At 35.6% G+C, this 22,626-nt stretch overlaps 1 protein-coding gene across 1 annotated transcript in view; it reads left to right on the top strand.

The window, feature by feature from the left end:
• Positions 1-10,301: 10,301 nt before the first annotated feature.
• The window catches only part of Smp_131960 (hypothetical protein), a gene marked incomplete at its 3' end in the record, with an annotated part of 33,115 nt that continues 20,790 nt past the window's right edge, over positions 10,302-22,626 (top strand). Inside the window, exons 1-8 of the mRNA XM_018789398.1 lie at positions 10,302-10,656; positions 12,986-13,195; positions 15,078-15,153; positions 16,977-17,104; positions 17,777-17,860; positions 19,244-19,389; positions 20,277-20,358; positions 21,620-21,722. Of these exons, the coding sequence (XP_018654845.1) occupies positions 10,362-10,656; positions 12,986-13,195; positions 15,078-15,153; positions 16,977-17,104; positions 17,777-17,860; positions 19,244-19,389; positions 20,277-20,358; positions 21,620-21,722 (1,124 nt within the window). The 5' untranslated portion in view covers positions 10,302-10,361. The remainder of the gene's footprint in view (positions 10,657-12,985; positions 13,196-15,077; positions 15,154-16,976; positions 17,105-17,776; positions 17,861-19,243; positions 19,390-20,276; positions 20,359-21,619; positions 21,723-22,626) is intronic.

Below are 22,626 nucleotides of genomic sequence, written 5' to 3'. Positions count from 1 at the left end.
TCTTACCTATACCCCATGCTCTGCAACTCCTGATGCACCAGATAATAGTGGGAGTGGACTTATTCCACACATGTTGCTGGATGACTCTATGTCTAACTTAATAATGAGTTCTAACTCACGAACAGATGGTATCGATCTTATTAAGAGCGAATTAGCCGCTGTCTATAAGCAATTAAGTGATATGCGTTCTAAAGTGGAGTCACTTGCGTGCTCTTTATTAAAGCATGATGATCTTAAACTAGAACTAAAGACACTGTCACCCCTTCGACTGCTGTTGTCAAAGGATATAGTTCCTTCTGAACTCGAAGACAGGATCAAAGTAGAATCAGTTATTGACTCGATAGCTAGCGAAGTCACCAAGCGAATAATCTCACGAAATAACGTGATTATATATAATATACCTGACAAGGTTGCCATTAAAACTAAGAAACTCGATACTAAAGGCAGCTAACCTCCAGGACAGTCCATGCCAATGTATCCGACTTAACAAAAAGCATCAAAAATACTCGTGCCCTATCCTGTTTAGATTCGATTCCCATTTATTAGCGGAACGTTTGATAGAATCTGAACAGCTAGTCTGTGCGCATACGAAGTTTAAAAACGCTCGTATAGTCTCAGACAAAACCACCAATCAAAGATTAACACGAAAGCGTACCACAAACGAAAATAACATTGTTGAGGTCACAGCAAATGTGATCGCGCCAGCAGCTGAACCCACTGGTGCAGCTAATTTATCTCATGTTAGTCAGTGTACTGATATACCAATGCAGTGTGTTAGTTTGCCTCTCATACCCCTAGTGGCCCTAGATAACCAGGACATATCTGATGGAGACTCTAATGTCATTCTTTCCAGTGTAATATCGGAAGCCAAGGATCGTACACCTGATTCTATTGTGAAGGCTCATAAAAACACTGCTAAACCTAAAAAGAATATACCAATTAAGAAGAAAGTAAATAAAAAAACTTCTAGTTCTAGACCGATTACCAAAAATATTTCAACGGCTTTACCAAACAAAAGTATAATTTCTGAAACTATGCTTAACCCTACTCATCGTAAGGGAGGTTATAAGGACACGTTTCGTTCAAACGTTACACGAGACGGCCACTACAACCATCATGTAAGCAGGCCTACTATTAGACAGACGGCAATAAACCAACGTGCCCCATGGTTTCCCCCATATGTAATAAATAATAAACCTGCAATATGTAACTCTTATCATCACTCTCGCAGTGGAGAAGATGGTATACTAGGTTATGCACCATCAACGCAACCCCAACATGTAGGCACCTGTCTTAATTGTCCACCAAAACAAATACAACAAATTATTCAACCTTACCAAAATAAGGATTTTTTTTCGGCCTCCAGAGATCCCTTGTTCCACTAGCACTACAATTCGCTCATGCTATAGCCCATGCGATCCGGCAAACACATTAAACCATAGTCCAGGCATAGCTAGAACTCATACCTTCGATAAGAATGCTCTCGGTTTCTTTACACTACACACTCCCTTTTTAAACTTATTACTCATTAACGCACGTTCACTTCTGAACAAAATTTCAGCCTTGAGAACCTTAGCCTTTCTAGCCAAGCCTTCTTTTATACTTATCACTAAAACGTGGTGTTATCCAGCAGTGGCCGATTCCGAATTAAATATCCAAAACTATCGACTCTATCGTTGTGACAGAGAAACTAAGCGAGGAGGCGGTTGTCTTATATTTGCTTTGGATACCTTAACAACTAATAAAGTTGAAGATAGTATCTTGAATAGTTTACCAGAATCGATCTGGATATCAATCAATACCCTAAACCATAGTCTACTCCTAGGTTGTATATATAGAGCTCCTGATAGTACTGATAATTTGAATGATTGTATTATCAATGCATTTATACACGCATCTACTCTAAACTTCAGCGCTAAGATTATCACTGGTGATTTCAATTATCCTGGGATTAACTGGAGTACCGGTAGTTGTCAGTCTAGCAATGATGAATTTTTATCAATCCTTAATCTGTACTGCTGGTCACAGTGGGTTCGTACCCCAACAAGGGGTGATAATACACTTGATCTAATATTTAGTAGAGATATCATTCCCCTATCTGTACAAGTATACAACGAGTTTGAAAGCAGTGATCATAGGATAGCAACTTGTGCTCTCCCCATCTATCCCTCCTACAACCGACCAATTCAAAGAACCTGCAATTATAGAGACTATAAGCATACTGACTGGGACCTCTTGCGCTCACTGATCAAACTCTCAGACTGGGATGAATTCTTCTCATGTAATAGTCTGACAGATGCCATCAATATATTCTATTTCATTGTTAACTCTTGTCTAGACTCCTGTGCACCAATTAAGACTTACAGGATTAGTAAACATTACGAATTATATATACCAGCTAAATATCGTAATAAGCTTAGACGCCTAAAGAAACGTTATTTTAAATCTAACGACTTCACGGCAGTCACACAAATAACAATAATTTTTAACCAAATTAAAGAGAAACATAGGTTAAAAGCCATCAATGAAGAGCTATTAGCACTACGTACTAGCTCAAAAGTGCAAAACCTAATCCACCTTTACAATAAACGTGCTAAATCAACTCAAAATGTTGATATACCATGCATCCTGCATAATAATAGTTTTATATATGACCCAAAAACTATAGCAGACCTTTTCAGTGGTAATTTTGCAAATGACAAAGAATCCATAAATGGCTCTGTTTCTAGAGTTATATGCTTGACTGGTAACTCAATAACATCTATCTCCTTCACATGTCTGAAAATTAGTAAGGTTATAAATAAGCTCAAGGTTTCGAAAGGTCACGGAGCAGACGGGATTTCATCATTTCTCTACAAATATGGTGGTCCAGATATCCAACTTCTTCTCCTTAAACTGTTTACTCTCTCTATGGAATCAGGCTCTTATCCTGACCGTTGGAAAACCGCGTACATCATACCACGTTACAAATCCGGAGATAAGACTGACATGAACAACTATCGGCCAATAAATATTACTCCAGTTATCTCTAGGATTATGGAAAAAATTATTGGTGACGAACTATCCAACTATTTATTGACTGAACAATTTATTGATGATTCGCAACATGGATTTCTTAAAAATCGATCCTGTATGACATGTCATTTTGACTTCTTTAATTTAGTCTATTCGCTTCGTAGCCAAGGATATCTAGTATTAGTGCTATACCTGGACATTTCTAAGGCCTTCGACATGGTCAACCACCAACTTCTCATAGGTAAACTCGCATCTTATGGGGTCGAAAACCCGTTACTAGCCTGGTTTGATTCCTTCCTCAGCAATCGACATCAAATAGTTAAAATCAACTCTTCATTGTCGAACGCAGTCCCTGTTAGAAGTGGGGTAATTCAGGGTAGTGTCTTAGGTCCTTTGCTCTTTTTAGTTTTCATTAATGATATTTGTGAGTGTTTTAGTGTGGGTAAGTCCCTTTTGTTTGCAGACGATCTTAAGGTGGTGTACTCATTTTCTCCACATGAGCTGAGCAATATTCGAAATTGCATCAGCACGGAGCTTAACAAGGTAGCACAGTGGTGCTCAAAATGGCAGCTGGAGCTCAATACAGCTAAATGTGGTTGGCTATGCTTCGGTGATACATCACTCAACCTTAATCTTACCATAAATGGGGAAATGTTATCTAGGTTACACACAGTAGTAGATCTAGGACTTAGGTACTCCGATGACTTGTCGTTTACTGAATAGGTAATGAAACAAACGTCCAAGTCTCAACGCCTTATAGGTTTCATAACTCGAAACCTTCATAACAGCGAATCTCGTATTCTAATGTACAAAGTCTGTGTTCGACCACTCCTCGAATACTGCGCGTTTCTCCTTAGTAGCACGCGCATAAAGGATAAATTAAGACTGGAATCAGTACAGAGACGATTTACATTTCGTACTCTTGGACCTGATAGTGTCTTGACATATAATTCGAGGTGTAGTAAACTAGGGCTTGACCCTTTATGGATGAGGAGACTCAAACTTAACCTTATCTTCTTTTTCAAAATACTTAACAAACTCTCCTTCACATCCAACCAGGCGATTCAATATGCTAAAGCCTCACATTACGACATTCGTAACTCCTTGTCTTTAGCGAAACAAACATATTCTAGATCTTCTCTCTATATGAATTACTTTACCTGTAAGTTTTCTAGACTCTGGAATAATTTGCCCCAAACTATCCGTATGTTAAACTCTCTCCCATTGTTTGTTCGCTCAATTAATGCTTTTTGCTCCTCTGAAAATGCATTAAATGCTCTAGCGCCTGCAAGTGTATCTTACTCCACAAGTGAGATTATAGGAACTTTAAATGTTTAACCTCTTACTTGCTATCGTTGTTTTGTTGTTCCGTGCTCTTTGCTTTAATCTTACTTTCTCTAGTTGTAGATAATTAATAATAACTCGCTCTGGCACTGGTAATAACCTTACAGAACAATGTTGGTCAATCATCAGGCTATCCACTTGATGAAAAAATGACAAGTTTCCTGGTGTTGCATTGGCTTGCCGTGATATATGCCATATTTAAACTGTTTATCAATTACTAAACCAGCAAACATAAAACTTTCTTATAATTCATGTTTGTTCTCTACATTAAATGTTGATTTTTATAACAATCTGATCATGCCTGTAAACTGGTGTGAATTCTGTAAATATTATTTTCAGAATATATTATTATTATTATTATCACACCATAAAATAGAAAATAATATTTGTACAAGATCAGGCCGAATATGGCTGTGAACGTGGGAGACAGTAATCGATAAACTGAGTATAATTTAGGAACAGTAAATCGTATAAAAATAATCAATAGGTCAAAATGAAGCTTATAATAAGATGAATATAGATATACATAGTCTAGTCACTGAATGGTTATACAATAAGAATATATATACATGGAATAATCGTTCATTATTAGGTCCTGGGAGTTACCCGTACATATGTCTTCGCCAGGATATAACAGGTTGTAAATTTTCTATGTAACCCACTACAAAAAGCTATGAAGTTATTTTAAATTTCTCTTATCTTTCATAATTTTTGGTGATAAAATAGTTTTGTATTGTCAAACTACTGCCACTTTTTCCATCACTATGTATCAAGTCAAAGATCCTCTTATAACTTTATAATACGCTGAGGTGCGTTCGAAGTGGGTTTGATTAGAGGGAACATAATTGGGAGGAACACAGAGGACACTGTTTTGTTGGCTGGTTCGTATGTCAATGATCAATCTGCATTGAACAATTGTAGCACTGGCGATATCCGACAAACTGTGAAGTCTGCAGTTATCTACTGTCTAACTATCGGCAGAAACGACTTAGCTTCACCGGTAGCATGACTTGGCATCAGTGACAATTTATATAGGTACATCGGTACTGAGACACTCACTGAAGACATGTGGGCTCCTAAAATAACATAGAGAGTAGTATTCAGAAGAAGAGACGGTTATCGAAGACAATGAAAAACAGTAACAGTGACCCGATGGAGTTCTAGAGGTTTAAATATTACACACCCTAACCATTATTCAGAATCAAAATGGTGGTGTAAGCAATTCAATCGGTGTACATGTTCAACTCTTGGAGATTATGCTGGACAACGCCGCGGACTCTTCAACGTATCCGGTACGAGTTAATTTTAACGTATCTCCGTACCTGGATTTTCACTCGTAGCACTTCTAGTTTACTTCAGCAGTAATTTCAGTTGTGTATTTCCTGTATATTCAGTGCACGTTTTCTACCGATTTCATATATAGTATTCATTATATGTTCTGCTCCTAAAGACTTGTTGAATGCATTAGTACAAGGATGCAATACCATTAAAAAGTTGACTTGTTACCGACTTTACACTTTTGCATTCAAGTTGAGTCTATAAGTCTTTGTAAAGCTTGAAAAACTGGATAATCCAATCTGAGAAGCGACGAACTCCGGCGGACTGAATGGGAAGACCACTAAGTATGGTTAGTGTTTTTTTGACGAGTTAGTTTTCTACGGGATGGGGTCGTTAACCTCATGCTCAACCCTCCTCCTTTATCTGGGCTTGTGACCGGCAGTAGCCCCCGAAGGGGCTACAGGTGGAGTTGCTAAGTATGGAAACCCAGGTTTATTACTTGAATTGACTAGGACGTTAATATCTAAGGTTGAAAGTCATTTTTTACTTAAAGAACACAAAAAGCACATGGTTTTCATATATTTGGGGACATTTGTTTTTGAAATTAATGTTCTCTTGTATTGAAATCATATCATGAGTACGTTAGAGACGTTATCAGATATGGCTCAGAATAGAAGCCAGTGGCGATCCTGCTGTAACCTTCTTTTACTTTCTTCATAAAGAGTGGTTATAAATTCCTTAACTGAGAGAGTTCTGGTTGTACATTTCAGTTCCCCACATCATTACTCTTCTTTTTTTCCTTCTTTTACATATATGCATCTTCCCCCTTTCTCCTCCTATTCTCATTATTTTGTGTGGCGCATATGTATCCGGTGCCCTTTTTATCAATATGTATGTGATTAAATAAATAAGTAAATGAGTAATACGGGTGTTATGCTTAGAATATCAGTCAGATAATATCGAATCTTTTGACGGTCTCAAGAGCTTCATGTTTATTTATTATTTATTTAAACACAAATATTGGTACAAGGAAGCACCAGATAAATATGCGCCCCACAAATCTCATTCGATTTGTGTGAGGGCTGTGATACTGCCCAGGTGCCCAAACCGAAGCAGGTGGTTTTCTTAGGAGGCCACACCCCAAGCCTTTGACCTAAAGGTCTGATCCACAAGGCAGTGGAGCATCGTAAGGAGATACAGTCCCATGGTAGCCGGTGACCAACATTTGGTTCATACGCCATTCGTTCCTTCAGGATACTGGAGCGCATGTGCACGATTGGTTTGGAATCAGGGTTTTCCAACTCCCCTAGGTGGACTCGCCGTGTCCACTAACCCGGTTAAAGCGCCGGACATTCGCTTTTCGTCCTCTCACTTTTGTGAATAACACCAGTGCCACGAGAAGGCAATGAGTAGGACTTCCCTGGCAGAGGTTATATATTCGCGTGGCCATATGAGAGCATTTCGAGAGGGAGAGCAGACTCTCCCCACTCTCGGCCGTACCAGGGCATTTGGGGGCCAAGAGCTTCATGACATCTCCCATATATCTACTAGCTATTATCGTGAGCTGTGTCAAGTTCAGACCTCCATATACGTGATATAACCTTAATTTGTAGTTTAAGGTTTGATAGTATGACTCAACTCTATCATTTTTTTGTTTCTACTTTGATCTTTTCACTACTGATGAAAATATACTTCTCAGTCCTATCTTTTCTCTTTCTAAATTCTCCGGGTCATTCTTGGGTGGTGTTGTATTTTAAAATGCTGTATATTTGTTGTGAATTGAAATGATACAGTTGTATGGGAGATTATTCCAATACTGAATGGGATCTAAGCAAACTAGTCGGACTGGGCAATTAATACTTGACGTTTCAGTGATACGTTGTTGAGCAACGTAAGAGAGAAAAGCATTTTATGAAGAGTGGATTAGTGAAAACGTCAGAAGGGCAAAATTATATTCAAAGTAATGTCATGTATCAATACAATGAATAAAGCACTCAGAATCCTATAAACTGGGTAGTTGTTACACAGTGTGAACGGCTCTGAAAGTTCATAAACAGAATACCACTGAATAAATTGGTGTGATGAAATGTGTTGAAAGTTAGCCTTGCGAGTTCTCCGTAAATCTATATTAATTCTCCTCCCTACGATTTATATTTGGGTTTACACATGTCAAACACCCTTGTTTAATGGCTACGTGTTTCTAGGTTTATTTGTTACACCGTCTTTGACTGTAATGGTTAAAAATATGGCCCCCAAATGTTCTGGTACGGCCGAAATTGGGAAGAATCCTCTCTTTCTCTCGAAATGCTCTCACATGGCCACGCGTACACAGCCACTGACAGGGAAGTCCTACTGCCTACCTTCTCCGGACAAGGGCGTTGTTTGAGAAATTGAGAGGACAAAAAGCGAATGTTCGGCGCTTCAACTGGGTTTGTGGATATGGAAGATCCACCTTGGGGAGTTTTAAAACCCTGATTCCAAACCAATGGTGCACATGCGCTCCAGTATCCTGAGGGGACAAAAGGCTTATTAGCCTATTGTTGTTCACCGGCTACCATGGGACTTCATCTCCTGATGTTGCTCCACTGCCTTGTGGATTCGACCTTTAGGTTAAAGGCTTGGGGTGTGGCCCCCTAAGAAAACCACCTGCTTCGGTTTGAGCACCCTCGCAGTATTCCGGTCCTCACAATGACCAGATGATTTGTGTGGCGCATATGTATTTGGCGCCTCCTTGTATCAGTGTTTACTTTTAAGTAAATAAAAAATAAATAAATAGTGAAAAGTATGCGTCTGTGGGTTTCTTAATTCTATGTTGGAATATAAATTACAGATATCCATTTTCTATGTGAGTAAAACAAATATTATGTAAATTTGATCTGTCATTTCTTGACTTTATCTTGACAACTGTTAAAAGACAGCTGAATGACGAACTGGTAGTACGACCGTTAATCTCGACTGTAGTGTATCTCCGCGGTATTGAGGTGGTATCTGCCAATAATCTCATAAATTTCATCATCGGTCCCTCGAATTTTTTGATTTTATGAACAATTCACGTTTTGTAGATGTGAAGTCTATATTTGTAACCCGTCACACCACATTTAATGCTTCGGTGGTTTCATATAGGTACGATTTGGCGAAGTGCCATGCACTGAGACTAGGGTGTAGACTATAGGGTTTTCGTCTTCATTCTGGGTGACGTACTGCTAGGGTTTATTGTGAACAATACCTTACACTTGGGACTGGAAACAAATTTATTACTAAGCACATGAACTTCGAGATCACATTATCCCTCAGACTGGTCCGAATCGGTCTCATGTTTGATGTTCATTAGCTGTTGAACTTTAGTAACAACATCACTGGAGGTCAACCCAGGGTCTTGGTCGATGTAATCAGTCAGACCATATCTAGGGATCGAATATGTTATATTAACTTCCAACGGAGTATTAGAGAGAATCTAGATCAATCTAGACTGTTGATCCAGCAGTCGTCTAAATTTATCTTCAGTACTTTCCACAGCCGTCACCCATCGCTACTGTTATTCTACATTTACGTCATTTATGTTTGTTTGCCTTTTGATCCAAGTTGTTACTGAATTCTTCCGTATTTTTTATGCACTGTCGGTTAGTTTGTTTTACTTAATACCAGTTACATTTGTTAACACTATCCGATTTTAGGAAAAATTGGCAGTAAGTGACGCGAAGCAGTTGATGCAGTTACAAATTTATATAATTCGAAGGTGTTAACTCTATATACTGTGTAATAGATAGTGCAATATGATCGAAAATGACATCTTGATTGTCAAATAATTTACACCAATCCATCGATAATGCTTTATAATGATCGTCTGAATATTCCTTAAAGCACTTGAGGAAGCTCTTCTGTTCAGTTTACTAGTAGGTCTACCAGATCACAATGGTCTTGAACAGCTTAGTTAAGAAGGTTGAACCAGACAAGGCTGTTATTGGTTTGAATACTGACTGGCATAGCGTCTTTGGTGTGAAGAAGCTTCTGCAGTTACTTACCTAACTGAATTCCAGTCACAGTTAGTCTGTTAGTTATCGCCTTTTTTGTCACAAGTCTATCCTTTTTGAGCATTGGAACTGTGATCCATCGGTCTAAGCACTAGAATATCAACCACTAGGTCATAGATGCTAAGTCTGGTTCACACACTTGTAACAGTAATAAAACTATTACGCATGTTATTATCATGAACTTGTTCTTTTACTTGCAGGGCGACAGAGGGTGGATGTGTTGGAGGAAGGATGTCAAACTCTTCATAAACTGAACTTTTAAGGCGTCTATAAAATTATATTTTGTGAAGACCTGTACCTGCCGATCGCGTTATTCAATTTTAGGAATATAATTCGTTGCTCTCGTACTCTGTGTTCTCCTTCCTTGTATATTCATTAGTTACTGATTGTGTGATGTTTCATATCCTTCCTACACTCTAGTGAACGGCGCTAGCATGTTATCTACTGAGGTTTAGACTACTCATTAGGAGACTTTACTCCAAGAAAGTGGTTTAATTCGTAGTCCATTATATAAAACGCGCTTGAATGCTGAGTTATTCCATTAAAGCTGTTGTTATTCAGTACCAATTGTGAATCAAATAAATTGTGGTAATAAAGCATATTTTATATTTGTTTCATAGGTGGATGAGTCTTTGTTTTCACACTATTGTTGTCTCCCAGGAGGACGTTTGTAACTATTCCTGATCTACCATAATGGGGAAACCTAGTGGTCCTGCTCCACAAGTTAATGGGATTTCTCCAAACCAAGGAACCCCTGGGACAAAACTGACTATTAGGGGAGAAAACTTGGGGAACACTGCAAGTGATCTTCTACATGTATTCATTGGTGGGATAGATGTTGGAAGAAGTGCTCAATGGTTCTCACCCAAGAAACTTACTGCCATTACACCACTGGGAGAAGGTGAACTTGAGATCGTTGTGGTTACTGATAGCGGAGGGATTGGAACTGCCGCAGTGATTTATCGTCAAAATATGCTCCGCGTAGTCAGTAAGTTGGTTTGGTTAGTTATGGTTGTGATTTATTGTTTCCAATCGTTTTACATGCTGTAATCCTAATTAAGCTTGCGCTATAGCCTTTTACGACATTAAACGTCACCTAAGCTTTAATCCCAATTCTCACCATTTATTGTATTGTTTCGGTTTCTTTAGTCCATGATATTAGGACTAAGACTCAAGTTCTCAAAAATGATATAGTGCCTCTACACTTGGCTGAATGATTAAACCCTTCGATTTTCAACCAATCTTGAAACTCTCAACTCCGCCCTATTTATTTTGCTGTGAACCATCAGGTGTTATTATTACTATTCTCATAGAGCGTGTGGCGTATAACTAGGTGCATAAACATGTGCTTGTATAAAAATATTAAATCAGCATAAATTTCATAAATGGCTTGAGAAATAAGAACAGAAAAGTAGAAATAACATTAAAATATTTGGTGCTTATGAATACGAGGTTTTAGGTAAGAGTCATCATTAATTCCATATTATCATATGCGGTTCACAAAATTAGTCTTATGGGGATTATTTATGTGAATATTCTCTGTGTTATGTGAAGTCGTAATATTGGACTGTTATGCTGTTGTGCCTGGTTTAGAGTATCTGGGATAAAATAAGTTGAAGAGTGAAATACCATATATAATATCTGTTAGGATGATCCTGCAAATTTCTCGCAATCGACATGACAAGCTCATGAAACATTAAGGAGCATTTCATCCAATCAGCGCTTGATTAGAAGTTTTGTTAGTAACATAGCGAAAATGAAAAGTCACATGTAGAGATCCCGATTGGCTGATTAATACACTGCTACTATGTTTAGCAGTATTCTAGAATTTTCAGTAAAACTCAAGGACTTTTAAAATACTATAAAAACCCTATATTTTCTGTACATGAACGAACCTTTGGAGTAAAGTGCTTCCCGCATATTTGTGCCTTTTCTCTCGTGTTCAAGTCTGTGTAGTTCTAGCTTGGGGGTTACGAAACTAGCTTAGGATCCGAATATAACGTTCAACCAACAAGACGTATCATATCGGAATTATTTATTCAGTGGTATGATATTTGAATTTACTATTTAGATCAATTAAGTTGAAAAATGTTCCGTATTAATTGTAGTAGTTGTTGTCTACGTAAACTTTTAGATAGTATATACGTATCATATTCTTTAAGGATTTATTTATTATCGCATTAGACTGGTGAGTGATCGTCAGTCAGTCAGTCAGTCAGTCACAACGTAGAACTTCGTACGTACGTACATCGGTTCTAGTTGCCATACCACATTAGCACAGAGATGCAGCTGTCGATTTAAATCCCATATTGGTAGAAGTAGTAAGAGTATAAGTATTATGTGAAAGATAAGGGTTTGAAGATGTTATTGAAGGAGTATAATACGGTGAAATAAATTTGGAAAGAGAAAAAGGATACGGACATGAAGAATCCAGAAGATTAGAATCTGGGAGAACATGAAGAGTGGACGCATCTTCGTCATTGCAAACGATTTTGAGCCATGTCGTTCAAGGTCTCTAACCATCGGTTGCTATCATCTCGCGAATCCCAACCAGGTAGTCTACACCTACCAACATGGCCCAGTCCACTTGTCAGCGACTTCATGGATTTATGCCATGTTTTGGTCTGGTCGCCCCTAGCTTTCTTCCAACCTACTCCTACACCATAAAACATTGCACGTCGGGGCAGTCGGTGGTTGGGCATACGTAACACGTATCTCAACCATCTCAACTGATGAAGTTTCACTACTTCATCAATCGATTTCCCTAGTACCTACTCGGTGGTCCCAGGATATACGAGCAATGCTTCGAAGACACCTATGATCGAATACTAGTAGCCTACGAATATCCTCTACTCTTATCGGCCATGTTTCACTGCCATAATGTAGGACGGAACGGACTGCTGCACAGTAAACCCGTCTTTTGGTTGCTAGACGGGTATCTCGCCTACGCCATAAATGACGCAAGCTAATGATCGTAGTTTAAATAAATCCACCAGTAATATGTACATTTATATTTTTGGTGTTTTCTGTATAAGTTGAATGCCACAAATAACCTTTATCTTACACTTATTAAAGTACATTCTCAAAATATAAAGAGCTTTTATCATATCTTTCAAAGCTGTAACGTTAATCTTCATTAATTTTCATATTTATTGTGTTTGGGATTCTCCATAGTGTCTATTCTTGGTCATGGATATTTCTCGTCAGATACTATTTTCACTATTATTGTGAGCTAATTTTGTTGATTGATCTACTTACTTTTCGAAACTCCTGTTACCCTATTTTCTTTTCTAAAATCCACAACCTTTTATTTTAAGGTCCACAAACTGTTGTAACTTATTGGCCAGAAGATGATAGACGTGTTGCTCCTACCAGTGGTAGTACTTCTGGAGGATCATCCGGATCTACTGTAGCTGTTGGGTGTGTTCCTGGAGCAGAGCTCGATCATTCCACTGGCCTTCCAATGTCGGAGTTGAGTCGAATTAGTATGCCACTGTCAGACTCTGCTTTGAGAGAAATATACCCACGTAAGAAATTTCTGAGTAACATTATTAGTCCCTAATTTCTTTAATAGGATTCAGTCATAATCAAGTTAAAGCCTGGGGAAATGTGCCTTGACCCAAGTTGTCATACCACATAAGTACGACAAGGTGAAATTAACAAGATAAATTGTGGATGAGTCGATATAATGTAGTAGCAATGACAATAAAAAAGAATAAGGATTGATAGTTTGATTTGGAAAGACAAGAAGAAAAGGTGTGGATAAACCAGTACTGGGGCTAAAAATCTAGAGGACGATAAAGACTACATGCAACTGTTGTACTTTGGTTTATTCGACGTCACACCATCTAAATTATTCAACCACTGATCACGGTTGTAAAATAGCATTTCTTGGGCAGAAATAAACAGCTTAACAGGTTTTCTTTTCTGTTTAAGCAGGAATCGTATGCTGCGTATTTAGACTGGAAAGATATATACCTTAATGTAAATTAGAGTGATTTACGGTTCAGTATCATCATTACAACTGGAAAAATAATTTCAGATAGAATAATCAAAATGATATACTGAAGAGATAGTACGTATAATGAGGAATTTTGTGATCACTATTTGATGGTCAATTAGTATACTTTTTATAACTACGGCGTACCTGTTTATACATTACTGTAACAAGATAAAAAGATATATCAAACGAGACTTGTTATCCTAAATTATTTGTTTAATGTTTATACACTTCCACCATCAGAGCCATTCTTTTCAATTTATATTCTGTTATTGCAGTTTGGCAGGTGATTGACAGTTCAAGGCTTTATCTTTGTTAGTTTATCTAATCACATGTTTAGCGTTATGGTATAAATGGGAATCTTCTTACCACTTGTGTCCTCATGGATTTTATTCATAAATTGTACCAGATTCACAAACTTGAATCTGACTGATTAGTTTGAATTCTTTTTATATTTTCTGGTCCTAAAAGTCAGTTCAAATATTTTGTGTCGTACATTCACGAAATCCTGGAACTGCTGTGTTTCAAAATGAAATGAATAAAATAGTTGTTCGAGAAACAGAGCACATTTTACGTAATCAGCATTCCAGTAATTCACAGTTAAACACTACTAGTGTCCCAAATCATGTCTTGAGTAATGTTTTTTTACTGATTATCATGTGTAAAGGTAGGTGAAATGGAGTTCGAACCTGCGATCGAGCGGTTGAATGTACTATGTTTCGATCTCTTTTTTGATCATTACTGACTGACTGAAGTAAAATGGCAATATGCTCACAGTGTATTCTGCGAACGGAACGACTCAGCGACACAACGACTAAATAAGCTAACTATTCCGATGCGTCTCAGCAGCGCTAAATAGAGAGAGAAGTCCAGGTTCAGAAAAGGGAAAATGTGTACTCCACAAGCAGCCAGAAGCACGAACAGTAACAAGCACAACTGAAGCATATATATACAACATAAAAATGTCCTTGGGAAATGTTACAAAATAGTATATTAAAAGAGACAACGGACTAATGGCATTTAAGTTCCTCTCAAGTGGGAAATACGAAGGTGAAAATGGGCGCTTTTGACGCGGAAACAAGAAATTCAGATTTCCAAAACAAAATTACAAAAATAAGACGTTTACCAAGTGAGTTCTGGGGATCTAGCATCCCCAGTACTTATAGATTCACTCCTCGATAAAGTTAATAGCGAATGAGTGACTAAACGTAGATTTTAATGTTTCATAGGTTTTTCTTAGTTCATTAGCTAATATTTTCTAAATTTGAAACTTACAGTCGTTTTTATTTACGTTATTCTACTAATTTAATCATTTTATTATGGTTGTTTCAAATTATTAACTTTTTTCTTGTAAAAGTCATTTTTCGAAAACAAATTCAACATCTTATTTTTACATTTACACATTATAGGTTCAGGTTCTGTACATTTGGCCGATAAAGATTTTAACCCAGTTATGTTTCTACTGAAATTCTATAAAAATTCAAAGTAAGCTTATAAAAATAAAAAAAGATTCGTAAAATGTATTAGTTCATACTCAGTTGTTTAACAAATCCCTGAAATAGACCAAATATTAGATACTCTATTGCCAGTTACACAATTTTTGACTATTCAAATTCTGTAGCCTAAAATGTAATGTTCTTATATTTAATGAAGCATATTAACTGATAATATTTTGACTACTTTCAACAACACTAACGAAATGATATCCAGTTAAGAGATTTCGTGTAGTACAAAACTCACATGTTGTTACCCTTTTTCCTACATATATGGATAAAAGTCTCTTATTAGTTAATGATTTGCATCAAAAGAGACTGGTGACTATTACACTAAGAGGATTCTAGTTGATTAAAATTAGCGTCTGTCTTGGCATGAATTGATGGATCCATAAATCGTATTCACTATTTAACTAGAAGCTCATATCAAGTAAATTTTAGCTGATGATAATTCGTAAGGTTTTCGCTGCTTGTTTATACCTTTTCTCATCATTGTACACTTATAAGGCTATTTGTTAATAGTTTCAACAATTCAATCCACACATTTTATGAAATTATATGATTAGAAACACTGGTTACTTTGTGTGTTTTGTAAAAGTAATCTTGCCAGTGTTGTAATGAAAGCATTATCTGTTACCGGAGTTTTTGAAATTTATCAACAGAAAATAGTGTTATCTGTATATATATATCCACTGATTTTTATTTCATATCATTTGTATTTGCCAAATCCTTAATAGCAATAATACCTATGCTATTCGTGTTCCAAGGTGTTGTGAATGAGAAATTTTATGGAAATAAAGTAACCGAGATGATATAATTAGAGATATATGGTACGTGTAATGTTTTTATGAAATCGATGGATTTGTAGCTAACGCCTGGTATCCTACTCGGGACTCATCAGCTGGATTCCTTGTGGAAGTAGCTTAATCAAGGTGTAACTCATACGGGTGCACACGTACCAACAAAGAATGATCAAAATTCAGACAAGATTGTAAAAAAGATAATTCAAATCCGTTCTAATAATGATGTGAACGTGAAATATGTGTTTGGGGAATGAAGTCAAAGAGTCAGTTTGACTAAAGTAAACACATATTTTACCAGATATAAACTACCTGCTTGATGAATGTAAACAGTAAGAGTAGTATATACGATAATGCTGATCAGGTCCATTCAGAGCTTTATCATCCTATTCAGATTTTCATTAGTAAATAAACAGCTTGCTTATCTTTTTCGCACATGGATATTTGCAACATCTAATGTATCCACTTATGAGTAGTGTGGTTTCTACACTTTAAATAGACCTCAAATTCTTGGTTATCAAATTACATATCTTATCGACAGTAATAATCGTTGGTCATCTAACATACATAGGGACTATATGAAACAGAAAATCTGAATTAAATACCATACTAATGGTGTATAGTATTGATCAAAGTTTAATAAACGTCCGATCAGTTGATGTGTAAAATTCAACGCGCATCACAGGATTACATCATTCGTTTATAATTCAAGTCAAATAAATAAATATTTAATCTCCTCAATAATAAACTCAGTCGACTGTTTACGAGATTTATTAAACTCATTTTGTTCCTTTTTCCCTATTTAAAGTCTACAGTGATTTAGCCTGTGATTATTTTTAGTTCAAGAGAAAATTTTTGTAAGGCATTTTTTATTTGGATAATTTCCTTTCAAGGTGAATAATTGACTAAACAGAAATATATATTTTATGAATTTATTATATTCTTTCCAAAGGTTCTGAAAATGTAATTTCAAACAGTGAAATTTATTGTCTCTGAACAATTTTCTTCATTTTAGTTTTAATGATTTATTGGTTACGGTGAAAAATTTTCGCCAAAGTATGGGTCAGGAAGGTCCAGGTGAACCTGTCAATGTTATTAGAACAAATCTAGTTTTGATTTTTCGGTGTCTGGACGGAATGGATAGTAAGTTGAACACACCTATATATTTTTAGTGACGATTGTTTCGTCCCAATATAGGACACCTCAGCAGTGTGACTCTCCTGGAGGTCGAGCTCAAGACTTCCGGTCTCGCACATAAACACTTAACCTTTAAGCCACTGAGTCAGCATCTAGGTCAATTGTGTTTTCAAACACAGAGTTTCTTATTCACTCTCTGTGTGCGAATGTTATTTTATTTAGACTTTCATTGTACCAAATGAGTCATAAGAAGTTTTTGGGGATTGGACTTTAGTCTTTTACACAGTTGTTGTAAATTATCTAGAAAGCGTAAAAAGAGTAATAATGAATTAGAATAGAATACTCTTCCCATGAGTTTCACAAGATAAAGTACGACTTAGTCGAATCACTGATTGTACTTTAAAACACAGATATTTTCGTAAACAAGGTCGATCATACTCTAATATTTCATATTATTTTTTGTCTATACAAAATCATCATGACAAGTAGCCAGTTTCATAAATCTCATCGATTACAGACATTTAGTTTTTCCTTAGCATGTACAGATTTTTGTAGTGTGAACATCTTTGGTTAGTTTGTGTGTATGAGAGCTCAGTACCACGATTGTTAATTATCAAGACACTAAATTTGTGGAATATATATTTATCATTTTATATTCATTTTATACTTATTATACAGGTTTACGTCGTAGATTGGACAATGAGAAGAAGTCAATTGAAACAAATGACAGCAATGATTTACGTTTGGAATCAATTCTTTACGGTAGAGATTATTCATTTTTCTTTAAAACTATTTTATTACTGTATGTATTACAATAATAAAAACCATATTAGAATAGATTCACTTAGTATTACTTGTTTGAATCTTCCCATTGATGTTCAGGACTGCAACTGGTCAGTCTCTTATTGGCATATGTGCATACTGTGCGTATTGCCTCAATATAGCCTTATTTCACAAGCATTAGAATAGTATTTAAAATTAATTAAGTTAATTTCCCCCAAAAATATCTCAGTGTTTACACACACCAGCAACTCATTCAAGCATCCAAGTATTCTATGATAACTGTACATTTGAAATACTTTCTTTTTCTTTATTTGTAGGAATTCATTTTCATGAACGATTATTATTTGTTAGAATATTCATACAATAAATAGCGTAGAATAGGTTGGTATAATTATTGTACATTGTTGTTAAAGCCTAAACATGATATCAGTAGATATAAAGATTTACTTGTTATCTTCTACTTACACCTCTCGTTGTTTTTTTACATGGTGCAATGATTTTAATCAAACTTTCATCTTTTCATGAATCTTGATTTGCATATGATAGATGTCGACATTTAGAATAAAATGTTTTTTGTCAGCTTGATAGTTTAAGTCCACTCTCTCCTGCCCTCAGTTAGTTATTAGATTGAATAAATTTACACATGTTTAGATACATCATAGATAATATCGGCCTTGAACAGTGAGTGAAGCAATTGTAAAGCGTCCAAACTACTGATCTAATCTGTAAAATGATATTAATCGTTGCAGGTAGGTTTTAACTGCTCGTTCAGTTAAGCTATTCGTTGGTTATTGGATTGAAGTTTTAAATCTCATTTTATTGAAATCATGAACTGATCTAAGTTAGACCACCATTGAAAACCTGGAAGCCGTTTCATCCTAGCATGGGATGGTCATTCACTGTCGTGGGTTGATTAAAGTAAGACATTAACACAGTTTAGTTCCGACTCAGTGGTCCAGAGGTTAAGCGTCCTCAAACGAAATCAAAGGTCCCTGAGTTTGATTCCAGCGTGTGGTAACGTGGATGTACACTAATGAGGAGTGCCGTTCTAGGACGAGTCGGCCGTCCAGTGCTTCCAAGTTCTCAATGATGGTCTAACTTAGATCGGTTCATGATTTCAATGAAATTCAATAACCTCCACAACCACTTGCTGGCAAACCTTATTTTAGTCTAAAATAGGAAAATATTAGTAGTATCTAACATATTACTGGAATGTAGAATGGAAATCTAGTATATCGTGGTTTTCGTTTTGTTACGCTAAAATGTTTTAGCTTTACTTTTGATAATAAAACGACTAAATTAAATGAAAACAATTACTTGACAGATTATAATCATAACTTTTATATCCTTCGATTACTTCAGATACCCGAACACTTGGTCACCGTTTATTTGAAGATATTTTAAAACGTAGAGATAGGGGTGATTCAATTAAAAATGCTATATCTGTTTTGCAACGTTATCAGTTCCTGTTCAATCTACCACATGCTATTCGAACAAATATATCCAAAGTAAGATATTATATACATTCTTTATTTTCTCAAATAAATGATGGTAATCTTCGTAGAAATGTTGTTCTTTGTGCTCTACTATAATTGTTTAGGGAGACGTTCATTCAGACTCGGTTTTGTTCCATATCTAGCATGATGATACTCGGTCGCTGAAACTAACGTAGGGTAAGGTAGTTTTTGAACCTGTAGTCTAGTGATTAAAAGTTAGGCTTTTTGTTCGCTAATAATTCATTGCTCTTTATTCGAAGGCGTGTTTTGAAATCTTGTAAAATAGACCTGAGTATTTAAAAAAGTAGTTTGTGTGGAATAACATTCAGAAGAAAGAAAAAAAGTCTATCGTAGTAGTATCATTGTTAAACATCTGGTCATCTATTTCCACTAGAATCCTCATTTAACAGCATCCACAAAGTCAAATGTACTGGCTCTTTTTAAGGCAGTTACATAAGAAATTTTTGCGTGGAAGGGGTTTTTCAGTTAATCAACTCAATTATCACAATGTTAAACTTTTTAACTTTATGGTAATTTCCCTTAAAGTTTCCTAATGAAAGAAATTTAATTTCATTGAAATCATGACCCGACCAATATTAGACCACATTAACACCGTTGTATGACGACTCAGTCGTCTAGATTTTAAGTATTTGCACACGATATCGAATGTCTTATATTCTCATCCCGCGTGCGGGATTATGAATGCGCACTGCTGAGTTTTATACTAGGACGAGTCGGCCGTCCAGTGCTCCCAGATTTTCAGTGGTGGTCTAACATTGGTCGATTCATGATTTCAATGAAATTCAGCAATCTCCACAACCTCAAACTGAAAATTTAATTTGATTATCTTACTATGTTTCTTTTTTCCCCTCCATTCCATGTGACTTGTGTTATTGTAGGGTGATTACAATTTGGTATTAAATGATTACTTACGTGCGAAATCATTATTCTCCAATTCAGATGCTGAAGTTCTACGCCGTGGTGAGTTTGGATCTATAGTAGAATTTTTTTCCTAAAAATAATACCATTCAATTCAGTATAATATTTATATGAAGATAGGAAATGATTACAATGTGAAATTTTCTACAAACATACAGTGGGTTTGTGCAAGATTTGTCGAGTATTGTTGTATAGAAGTAAGGTGACACGTTTACCTCACTATAGGTTGCCTAGTTAGTTTTTAAGTGTTTATCACAGATTGGTTTTTTAATTACCTGAACATTCTGTTTACTGTACTTTCTCTACAGTTGACATATTGGATGTGCATAGATGAAATGTGTGATCAATTTATTGTTACTATTCAACATACTATTAAGTAGTGTATTTAGTAATATATATATATATATATATAAACGTTAAGCACTCGTTCAATAGGTGCCTAACTAAGATCAGTTCTTGTTGTTAACTATGGAGATAATTGGATTCACAACTAGTATTGAAGCCGATTTCTGGTTTACAGCAACTTTTGTTATGTTGTTGTATTGGTCTCTTACTTTTCACAACTCAGTGTAGACTTGGTGAAAAATAGAAGTAAAAAAATTACAAATGTCTTAGGCAGCCAAAGTAATATAACATGTAATTTAACTGCTGTTTCGTTCGTTAAACACTTTGACTACACGATGAAAAACTCCTAGCTTCGATTTCTTTGAAATTAAAAACAGAAAATCCTCTTATCGCTCCCTTTTAGTCCTAGTTAATTTAAAACATAATCCTTCTTAGACGATTTAATGAAAATATCAGGAAAGTTTAAGCTAAGGGAGCATCTATTGCGTGTATACGTAACTTTGCGTTGTCCTCAAGAGTAGTACAACACGTTAGCTTGTTTAAAAGGTCAACAAACCAAAAACAACAAAAAATTCTTTTTACTGCTGCACTTTAGCTTGTAAACACTAAAATTCAAACTTACTGAAAGAAGTGGTATGTTGTAAGCTGGTTTAAGCGGACTCAAAACTATCCCAAACACTACTTACGTATCTTAAAACGTATAAAGTCATTATTTTAACCGTAAGCAACAGATAGAGGAACAAAGCGTACCATTTATATAAAAAGAGGAATCCTGTACAATATAAATTTGTTTATTCTCCCTAATTTCATTGATAGTTTAAATTGTAGCTAAACAATTGTCTTCATTTTTAATAAGATTTTAAACTATTGTAACTATGTCTAAAGTGTTTTCTTTTCATAGAAAAAAAGCACTGAAATTACAATTCGCCCTTCAAAAAGTTCCCTCTTATTTTTCTAGTTTATAGTGATGTCGAAAATGTGGTTGCTAAATTTTCTGTTATGCTTCGTAAACAACTAATTTCTATGCCAATTGATTGTGATGATGCAAGACATAAAATTGGGTAAGTTAAATTGTTGTGTTTTGTTTCAATGAAATTAAATCTATTCGAAAAATTTAGTACAATTATGATATAACTCACAAATAGAATCGAGAACATTGTCTTTATTAATAATAATAATCATATATTTGATTACTTTATCAAGTGGAGCCGTTGTATGAGAGAAATTTCTCTAGGTAGGGCATCTATCAGTTCATTATGATTCCTTGGTTGGTGTACCATAGATTATGAGACTCAATTGCTTGAGAATTTATCATAGACATAGCTCAAAACAGATAACAGTGCTTTTTTTACATTGTTCATAAATGTGAAATCAATCCCGTTAGTTGGAAAAATTCTTCCTTTCCGTACTTTTTCAAATGAACTGTTTCTACTACGAGCTAATCTCATTCACTTATCTTTCTATTTATTTATTTGTTTCTATCATATTCTTTCTCCTTTATATATCCCTTCAAGATTTCATGTTTTTATTTGGATGACGCTTATTTATTTTGGTACCCATCGGCATCAACATTTGTTTCAAATGAATAAGATAATTAAATAGACCAGTAGGATATTGTAAAAGTTGTTTGACCTGTCACATAGAGGGTTTTTAAAGTATTATTGGTAGAGTTACTACTTTGGTAACAGAATTTATAAAATAATTTTTTTGTTATTGTTGATAACCTATTAGTTACCTGATCAATTTTAGTTTATTTCGCCAACATACGATTTATTTTTATGTACTGTTTACTGCAAGATTCTGTACAATAAAAAAAGAACATTTTGTTTAAAAAATCCTAATGGTTGAGTCATGATTACCCCAAACATGAAGTTTTTCAGTTCTTCATTGTTCTAAGCCGATTTTCGCTATAAAAGATAGCTCTTTGCATAAATTTATTGACAACTTTCAAAACCCCTTGAAACA

The sequence above is a fragment of the Schistosoma mansoni genome, chromosome W (genome assembly GCF_000237925.1).
Source record: "Schistosoma mansoni strain Puerto Rico chromosome W, complete genome".
Classification (NCBI taxonomy): Eukaryota; Metazoa; Platyhelminthes; class Trematoda; order Strigeidida; family Schistosomatidae; genus Schistosoma; species Schistosoma mansoni.
Note: the sequence above shows the minus strand (reverse complement) of the source record. Positions and strands in the feature narration are given on the sequence as shown.